At 40.9% G+C, this 10,590-nt stretch overlaps 1 protein-coding gene across 4 annotated transcripts in view; it reads left to right on the forward strand.

The window, feature by feature from the left end:
- SYT1 (synaptotagmin 1) overlaps nt 1–10,281 on the forward strand; it is a 330,364-nt gene extending 320,083 nt beyond the window's left edge. For all 4 annotated transcript variants that reach the window (XM_053404643.1, XM_053404640.1, XM_053404642.1 and 1 more), the window contains exons 9-10: nt 6,114–6,247; nt 7,055–10,281. In XM_053404643.1, coding sequence (XP_053260618.1) covers nt 6,114–6,247; nt 7,055–7,261 — 341 coding nt within the window. In that variant the 3' untranslated portion in view covers nt 7,262–10,281. The remainder of the gene's footprint in view (nt 1–6,113; nt 6,248–7,054) is intronic.
- Nucleotides 10,282–10,590: the final 309 nt, after the last annotated feature.

Genomic DNA, 10,590 nt, shown 5'->3' on the forward strand with positions numbered 1-10,590 from the left:
AGAAAGCATAAAAACCTGTACTTGTGCTTTCAGTGTAACATCTGCCATGGTGTTGCTCCTTCACAGAGTTAGTGTAAATATCTTATATGTGTGTATAGTGAGTTTATGCATCTCACCACAGAAGAAATGCGCTTGGTGTCTGCATCAGACATTATGCTGGAAGCACAAAGAAATATGCTTGGCCTTCTACTCCCCCAACTTTCCCAGTGAATTACCTAATGTCATGCTTTCCCCTCACCGTCTTAATACATCCCATAATGTCTGAAGTGGCTCTCCAAATAGGAAATGAATCAGGGATCAGAGCTTTGCAGGCAGTTTAGTAGCCAGCCCACCCTGCTTATGGAAGGAAGAATATACCTCATTCCATAGTTTTGCTCCTTTTTGTCATAGTTTTAGTCACCAAAAGGCTGTGTGTGTGTGATTAGGCCAATAAATACATTTCTAGATAGAATGCTAGTATGTATTTACAGACCCTCCACGTGTCCCTATTTTCCAGGAATGTCCCTGATTTAGAGAAGGTTTTGTCCCAGGTTATGATTTGATCCTGGAACGTCCCTATTTTCATCAGAGAAATGTTGGAGGGTATGGAGTTATCCGACTCCTGAGCCGTCTGAAGGCAATCCTGTATAAGGAAGGGTTTTTAAAAAATGTTTATTGTTTTATTATGTTTTTATATATGTTGGAAGCTGCCCAGAGTGGTTTCGGGGAACCCAATAAGATGTGTGGGGTATAAATAGTAAAATTACATTATGGAATGGGATGTCCCTGTTTTCACTGGAGAAATGTTGGAGGGTATGTATTTATCCCTAAGACACCATCAGCCATTACAGGTGCAACACTTTGCCATCCGCTTGTTCATTTTGTCACAGAAAGCAAAGCATACAATGCTGTGATTTAATACAAGCAGACAATAACACTTATGCAATCTGGAAGCACTCTGTCTCCTGCACAGTTTCTCTGAAAAGTTGCCTTCCATTGCTGCTGTGCTTCCCCAGAGAGTTCAGTCCCCCTCTGCCCCCAGTTTTCCTTCCCATTCTGAGGGTTTCCTTGTGCAAACGAATATTGATTCAGACAACCCACGCATGTGATCGCTATAAACTCATTAGAGGTTATTTCCGAGGCCTTAATTATCCCTTCCCACACATGAAAACACACAGGAGGAAAAACGTTAAAGGCAAATTATCCATGGCTTGAAAGCCATGAACAGCACACTGAGTCATCCTCTCACAGGAGAGAGGTTTGCTAGCCCTGAAGTAAGTCTGTTTTGAAATCCATGGGAGAAAGAAATGAAGAAGGAAAACACACTCTCAGACAGATCTGAAAGCAAGTAAACATGAAAGGGCTTCCTACAACATTTCACCCTGTGGGGAGCCATGATGCCAGCAATTCCACAACCGCATCTCTGTCCAATGTCTGGCTTCCTGCAGAAAAGGAAAAGCATGACAGATGCTGTTGGTATCAAACAGTTAGTGGAAATGTCCTAACACAACACATAATGGCATTGCTGTACAGTGGACATGATCATTTGCCAACTGTCTGTTACCCAGAAAGCCCTAGCTGGCTGTATAGTCCTTTGAGGAGCAATGGTAGACAATGTGCCATTTTCCTCTACTGGCATGACTGAGGGAAAAGTCCGTTCACCTTTTATCTGGTGTACAGCGTTGCAGCCAGTCAGCCGAGCCTCAACAGTTTTCTGGCGTAGGGGGAGGTACGCTGCTTCCCCCCCCCCCCGTGTCACAGTCGGCCGCATCATCTGTGCTGTGGACAGCCCCAGCCAATCTGTGGCTAGAGTGAGTGTGGCCGTGGGCCATTTAATTTTGGCGCAGCCAGCCGGCTGCCTCTTCCTTGCCTCTTGTTTTTCTCAAAATATATGCCCTGATTCAGTGACCCCTTTGTTGTCTCACTATTGAAATTTGAGGCCCTCAGAATGGGAACTGATTCCTGCCCCCATTATGTTTATCTATAAACTTAATGAACTTATCTATGTTTATCTGACCCAGAGAAGATTCCGGGAAGGAAGGGTTGTGTTTTCAGAATATAACATTATGACCATTTCAGATTTATATTATGAAATGGGACGCGTAAGAACTTTTGTGCTGTCACTAATAAGTATGCCTAGGATTGTGCTGCAACTACTAATCAGGCATTAGAACAAGGCAGTGCTAAGAGGCAGTCCTGAGCTGCGTTGCCCAAAGCAAACAAGTTAACGTTGATGTGGAAGGTTCATTAATAGGTGAAGACCAACCCGCCCACTTCCAGCTCACAAAATAATGATCTAGAGCCGACTGTGGCCATGCCCAGGCAACCTCTTTAATGAGCATTTCTCCTGTTTTGTTGGTGTGGAGATTAGACAATGCTACATCAAGCATTATCCCACACTTATCAAAGCATTTCCCTATTGCTTTGCTTAGGGTAAAAAAACCCAATCCCCAATCTTTTGGGGAACTTCTGGACTAAGACATTCAGCCATCAAGGGTGACCTTGGGCCAGTCACTGTCTCTCAGCCCAACCTACCTCACAGGGTTGTTGGGAGGATAAAGGAGGATAAAGGAGAACTATGTCTGCCACCTTGAGTTCACTGGAGGAAAGGTGGGATATAAATGTAATAAATAAGAAATAAAATAATGATAATGTAATTCCAAATCATCTTTAATTTGAGCAGACTCAGTTTGCCAGGATGTAATTGAATTTCACCCCTAAATGTGACAGCCTGGAAGCGCTATATACCTTGACTATAGATACCTCAGTTCATGGGACTTGCAGGCATTTATTAAAGGCTGTTATCTTTATATTTGTGTTCAGGAAATATTCAGATGTAGTAATCTTGTCCCACCCTAGCCAACTTTTTCCATTCCGGGCATTCAATCCAAGTGAAAATTCATGAATTCTAAATTTTGCTATTTCTGCAAAGACTTCATTAAGTACTGGTCACCTACAACTTAGGTTTCACCTTAAAAACCACTGTCAATCAGGGGCTCCATAGTTCCAGCTTTTGTTAAAGGGATATTTCATTTTCATTGTGCTGCACTCCACAGATTCTATCTTGTCCCTGTATATTTGATGCTGCTGATACAGGTGACGCATTTAACCATGGCGTATTGTCTCAGATAAACCTGGTTTGTCTCTTGAATGTCATATGTACAATTTTTTTCTTTATTATCTACAAGATTAAATATTCCTTCTCAAGACTCTTGCTGTGGGTATTGGAGCTGTCTTTAGAAGACGTGCAACAGTGTTTCTAAGATCAAAATCACTGTATTTACTGGCAATTTGACATTACCTCAACTTTCATTTCATATGAGACTCGAATCTTTTGTTTGCCTCTAAATAATGGCTGATATCTTTGCCTCTAAACTTTGACAAAACAAAGCATGTCAGCTCGAGTACCCTGCTGCTTTTAAAAGCTTCTTTATTAGCCTCCCTTGAGACGTTCTTGTAAAATCAGTAATGCACAATATAAATTGTACATTTTTCAGCTTTTGAATTTCCGTGCAGTGAATATTAATCAGGGAAATCAACTTAGCCCTTTCCATAGAAGGACAATGCCAACCCCCACCTCCACCCCACCCGCCTGACTACACACTGTCCTCTCAGCAGGGCTTTATTGCAGTTGCAGTCTTGCATCATCCTAAAGCAGTCTTCTTACATCCAAGAATCAGCATACAGAGGTGGGATTACATACAGGGGAAAAGCCAGTGTGGGGAAGTCAACCATACCTCTTTTTACTAGTTGGCTATAGACCAATTCGCCAACGCTCCATGTCTTGTGATGCTGACTCATCACATGATACTGAGTTAGCATTTCCACTTAACACAGAGTGTTAACTGCTTGATACCCACAACACTCCAACAGTTGTTTCTGACGACGACAATGACTCTTCTCCACCTCCACCTCTTGAATGTCACAAGCTTTAATAAATTAAAACTAAAACTACTCGTGATATACTGACAGTGGAGCTTTAGAGAAATGGAACAGTATAGTTTTTTGTCTTCACAGGTTTAAGCTGAACACATTTAAACGTGTCGTTCATTTTTAAACCAGTCATTCAAAGTTGTGGTGCTCAGGTCATAGTGTGGGTGGGGGAATCTATGTTGAGAAAAGACCAAGCAAGGTTTTACATCTTCACAGTCTACCTTCTAATACTAGCCTGATTCATTTATTCTCAGGTATATAAGCAGCTGAAATTAGAAAGCATTTAGCTGACTTCTCTTCCCCTGTTTCCTTTCCCTTACAAAATTGTTCTGTTATGTAGTTGTAGCTAGCATCCGTCTGTCTCAGGAGGCCAATGGAGGAATGCACCTTTGGGGCTTGAGTCAAACTGTTGGAAGGTTCCAACGCCTGCCATGGCTGTAGAGACCAATATGGGAGGGACGTCTTTTGTTGCGGCTGGGACAGATGAAGGCATCTGGTTGTATGTCATTTCTTTTAAGGAAATGCAACACAAACCAAGAGTGCTGGGCAGCCATCAGGCCTATAGAGCAAAGTCCTGTGGATTGTGGCTTAATGCTCACCCTGTGGCTTAATATTTCAGGGTACATCTACACAATAACACACTCTTCCAGTTCAGAGCAAAACTGGATGTTCAGGAAGAAGCCACTGAAAATGATTGTATGATGGGGTAGGAGTCAACTGCACACAGACAGTGTACTGATAGTGCCAGCCCACATTTGTTGGAGGAACAGTACACTGTAGACCCAGAGCCCTCTAAAGGGCATGAACCAGAGGAGGCCATGGACAGCTACATCATTGCCCAGCTGCCTAGAGCCATAGAAGACTCTTGGCTACAATAAGGCATAAAGGAGTGTTCAGAGGAATCCAGGGTCCATTTTAGAAGCTGAGGGGGCCAGGGGCGTTGGAGAATCTGAGATTGCTCCTCTCTTCTTGCTGCACCTTGTGTCAATTTAATTTCCTCCCCACACCAGTATTCAACTATTTCTTACTCAGAGTTGACCTATTAAGCTTTGTATTCAGTTATATAAAAAAAGTACAGAATTAGCAGGGCTAATCTGCTCCAGGAAAAGTAGCCAAATCTATTAATTTCAATAGGCTTAATGTACACTCATAGATCTCTACCATAAGAGGAGAGACCATGGTCCAATCAGGGTGTAGAGTCCTTTTCATATGCTGATTGGCTGTGGAAGCAGGGCAAGCCCATTCAATGGTGTGCTCCCCACAAACATTATTTTAACGCATGAAAGGAGAAGCATCCAAACCCCTCTATGATCAGAATGTAGTAAAAGTGGAATTGACTTGCTGAATCAGATGAAGGTGCCTTTAGTCCAACACTTTGTCTGTCCAACCACAGCTCAACATACGTAATTGTAAATGATGGGAGTTTGTCAGCCCCTTGCAGCTTGCCTTGGGTAATGAGACTACCACCACCCAGGAGCAGGGAAGCGCCATTTGTAGCCATTATAAATATCATAGTTAATGTCTGTCCATGTGAATCTCTCTTTTCCTTTTGGAAAGCTATTTAAACCAAAAACCATCACCACCTCTTGCAGTGAACGATGCAATTATATTTAACTACTTTGTTTTCCTGTGGTACAAGTGAATAAAGATGGGGGGCAATGTGTTCATCTGAATGTGTTGTCTGGCTTTTACAATGGACTTCTTTGGGTTCATCTCTAATAGGAACAGGTGAGAGAAGAGTAACCCTCACTGCTTCTGAACTTACTCTTTTCTGGAGCTTTGCAAGTTTGTAGGGCAGCAGTTACTAATAGGGGAAGGTCAGTTATCCATATATCTAGGAAAGAAATTTTGACCTTGTAGTGTTCCTGTCAAGCAGTGACACCTCAGCAGCCTACCTACAGGCAAATATTTCCATGCAGAGGCAAATTAACACAAGGAGCTTCTCTGACTGTTTGCACAATCCTGACTTTGCAGGATGCTCATCTTTTGACAAAGTTGCATTATTGGAACATTTACTTGACAATTTTGCCTGATTTTTTATCTTCTATAAATATGGATTTATTTGAGAAACGTTCTGTGAGTCTCCTGCCTCTTTTTCCCCTCCTTCCTCTTTTGACTCAAGGATTATCCTCATTAGAGGACACACTATATTAACCAGGGCACCATTTCCTAACCGCCTTGTTTTTCTTGTCATTGCTCAGATCCCTATGTGAAAATTCATCTGATGCAGAATGGAAAGCGGCTGAAGAAGAAGAAGACAACAATTAAAAAGAACACTCTGAATCCCTATTACAATGAGTCTTTCAGCTTTGAAGTACCATTTGAGCAAATCCAGGTAATGTCAGACATCAGTTTCTTCCTCGCCTTGAAACTCCATCCCTCAGCCCTCATACATATTTAACAGGAACCTTGCTAATTATCAAGTGTGCATGCCTTCATTAGCACCTACGCATGAATCCTGCACGGCATGAAATGAGTGTGACTGCTTCAAGAGGGGAATGATAAAATATACAGTACTTAGGAAGTGTCAATTCTTCAGCAAAAAAATAGGTAGCGGGGATTTTATAATATTCAGCAGCAGTGAATTCAGAGCAGAATACATAGTGATGGGGAAACAGATTTGTTGATGCTTAGGAGTCTCTTGGAGAAATGGATTCTGCGCAGGGAACCAGACACACTCATTTGTAGCACAGTCAGGGCCATGGGAAGTGCTGTCACTGTTAGATTTCATGAAAGTAAATTTGGCATAATGATTAAATTTGAAATATGAGGGCACAGAGCAGAACTTAAAATTGAGTTTACCCTTACCAAGTGACCAAAGCGACCAAACACTTGCAATCAAATCAGGATCTAGAGGGCAGGAAGTTCATCACAGCATTTTAAAACCTTAATGTGGTATTTAACAATAACAGTAACAATAGCAATAATTAATTGAAGCGCCTTATGAATAAAAGAGTAGTCACATCAATTGGCTTTTAAAAAGTTTGGTTGTTAATGTAAATAAGGCACGTAACTCTCCATCTTCTGCCACCCACCTTTTTCATCAATCTTTCTTGTGACAAGGTGATAAGGTCTACCCATTTTTTGGCAATCCAGTTTGCCTTCCTCATTCCTGACTTTTCTCTTTCTCATCCTGTTTTAGAAAGTGCAAGTTGTTGTGACTGTTTTGGACTATGACAAGATTGGCAAGAACGATGCCATTGGCAAAGTCTTTGTGGGCTACAACAGCACCGGGGCGGAGCTGCGACATTGGTCAGACATGTTGGCCAACCCGAGGCGACCCATTGCACAGTGGCACACCTTACAGCCGGAGGAGGAGGTAGACGCCATGCTTGCAGTCAAGAAGTAGGAAGACAAGAAGGAAACGAGAAAAGAAGCCTTTCTGCATTTGCCCATATAGTGCTCTTTAGCCAGTATCTGTAAATACCTCAGTAATATGGGTCCTTTTCTTTCCAGCCATGCATCCCTAACACAGATCAGTGGTACTTCAAATCTTGTTTTTAATTTGCACAACTTTAAATGTAGAAAGCCCTACACAGCCCTCCCATCTCACCACTGCCCTCCGATCGACTCTTCTTTTAAGCAATATGTGTAGATAGAGCATGACGGAAATTATTTATTGTATCACAGTTGTACATACCAGTATGCTAAAAAAAATAATAATAATTTATTTCTAGTCCGTTTATTTGTATGTTGTAAGCGTTTCCTAATCTGTGTATATCTAGATGTTTTTAATAAGATGTTCTATTTTAAATTATGTAAATTGACTGAGATATAGGAGAGCTGATAATATATTATAGGGTAACTAACTATCGTATCGTCTGCATTCCAGCAAAAATTCCAACTTGTTAAGGCACTAGTAGTGTTACACTGACATCTTAAAGGACAACTTAAATCTGAGCTTTCAACCGAATCGTTCAAATATCGACGTACGCTCACACGACACTCCTTGGAGGGGTTAATTTCCATTGGTGGTCTTTTCTCGTGGGCAACTTAGCATGATCTGAGCAGCTCCAAAGCTGACCTCAAGGAAGCGTAGCCAGAAGCTGATATATCATTTTTTCCTGTGTATATATATATATAAAAACAAACTGAAATCATGGCTTTACACTTAGAAATTGAAGGTACAATTCCTTTGAGGGTGGGAGCATTAATTATAACATATAGGAACATATAAATTGGGGGGGGGTAAATCACAGGGGGGAAGGATGCAATAGTAACAAACCCCTACAACTGACCATGGCAAAACACATACCTAAAACCCAATCGCTCTCCGTTTATCACCTTTATACAAAATTTGCATACTGTGAATCCCATTTGTGATCTCACATTCTCTAATCCTAATGAGTTTGCACATTAGACTTTGTAACAAAATATTTTATTATACTAAGCCAGATGAGAAGGAATGCAGAATATTTTTTAAGACAAAACAAAAAAAAATCACCGCCGTGTGTGTTTATTATACAAAAGTAGTTTCATGGTGACGAGACAGTATTGTAAAATCCCATCAAAAGAGGACAAAAAAAAATTAGCCATATTTCTGAATGCACTTCAAAGCAAGCCAAAAGATTAACAGCTAGTGACCTTTTATATACTATTTATACTTAATAAGTTTTAATTTGTCCTTTAAAAAAAAGTGAAACAAAACAAAGAACAAGTTCTAGCAAACTGAAGCAACCTCTTATGTACACTAGTTGCTCGTTTCAGGAGGAGTTTTTAAATGTTTTCAATGTTACTATGTAGTAAATGGCACTATTATGAAGCTATTAGTCATTCCATTTAAGCGTCTTAAAAGACAGCTCTGTGTATCACTGTGACTGCCGTGTGTGCTTAGAAACTGTAGTTTTTCTCAGTGGATAGCAATCAATTTATTCCGTAGTGATATTGTAAAAATACTGCCATTCCCTTCTACTGCACTGCCGAAGGAGTGTATAGCACAAGCAGTTCTCCTACCTATGGACCAATCCAGAACTGAAGAGCTATGCATAGGACAAGGGCATCAAAACAGAGCAGATGGACCACACAGCATTTTGTCGACACTGTGCAATATTCCGCATCTCCCCCCCCTCCCCTCCGTTTGATGGTAAGACAGTTGTCCTACAGGTAAAGACAGTTGTCATCTCAGATAATCTCATTTCATCATGTCGTGGGCATTACTATTTTTTTAGCTCAGGTCTCTTCAATGGAGACACCTTCCATTTAGTTACTTTCTTACTTGCATACTTATTTAAGAGACTGTGAATATAACGTGTTGAAGTACTTGTTCTATTTTTAGTTACCACCCAGCACCAAAAACACAAGGAGGTAGCAAAAAAAAAGGGGGAAAAATAGCACCCTTTTGTGGAATAAGTGGGATTTCCCTAGAAATAAGTGGATAATCCAGTTAAATAATAATATTTTTTTTAAAAAGAAAAAAACAGCAACAGATTTTTGAATGACAACCCCTTTCTCAGAGCTGTGGGTCTACACCTCACCCAATAAGAAGTGGAGAGGTTGTTTTTTTTAACTCCCAAGCCACAAATTGAATTTGTGGCAATGTGTTCTGCTTTCTGCATAGCTTCCCAACAGATGAGAGTGGAAACATCTATCACTCTGGAGGTCTTTCTATTTTCTATAAGAAACGGGAAAAAAGACATAGTTGAGTCAGATAAGCTAAGATGTATATATAGGAAAAAAATCTTACAGGAATACTTTTATAACCTTACATTTTTAAAAGGACCAAATCCCACCAAAGAGAAGAGCTCAACAGGCTTTGCAGCCTATGAGGAAAGAGTTTAAGCTCCACTGTAACTTCCTTTAGTTGTTCATTGTAGCAGGGACAAAAAAAAGAAACAAAAAGCGCATCTTGAAATTTACAGGCTCAAGCTGCCAGAACTGATTCATTGTGTTAAGGTATTCTTAATGCATTTTCTTCCAGCACTGCCAGACTGAATGTCACCACAGAATTGGTTGCTAATGTACTATAGTTCTCAGCAGAGAGCAGACCTGCTATTTGACCAAGATGACATTTTCATCCTCAAAAGAAGCCACATGTACCTTTCTGACAAAGCTGTGTAAAAGTATTAGAATCTGATGCTGTAGAAAGATCCTAGTTGCCTTTGTGTATATTTACTGCCTGCTTGAGTGTTTCTATGTGTGGATTTTTCTCTGTATCTTGTAGAAGCGTTTGGGGTGTTCTATCCTGCCATATGGCTCGTAGCCTGCGAGCTGACAAGTTTAGCTGTATTTTACATTCAGTTTTGATGAGGTGGTTTATATTTTGTTTCACTTTTGTGTAGTGAATCCCACGGTAGAGTTTTTCCAGGTGTTGTTAAAATAAAACATACATACTACACAGATATTCAATAAAAATGTTTTATTTCCTGTTGATGCCTTGAGTGACTTCGGTTTTCTTCCTCGGCTTAGTAACTAAACAGACAGGAATCTGTCAACTCTCATCCACCCATTTCAGATGTTATCCCCTCAGGCCGGCAGCTCCACTGCATCCTTGAGGCCTGAGGTGTGCATGCACACAGTTGCAGTGCAGCTGCAAGAGGGTCTCTAAATGTTGGAGAATATCCCATGTGTGCAATTGGAACACACATTCGCACCATGATCAAAACAGGTGCATACTAAGTGCATGGAAGATTGGGAAAGATTGAGGGCACAAGGAGAAGGGGACGACAGAGGACGAGACAG

Source organism: Podarcis raffonei, chromosome 10, assembly GCF_027172205.1.
Source record: "Podarcis raffonei isolate rPodRaf1 chromosome 10, rPodRaf1.pri, whole genome shotgun sequence".
Taxonomy (NCBI): domain Eukaryota; kingdom Metazoa; phylum Chordata; class Lepidosauria; order Squamata; family Lacertidae; genus Podarcis; species Podarcis raffonei.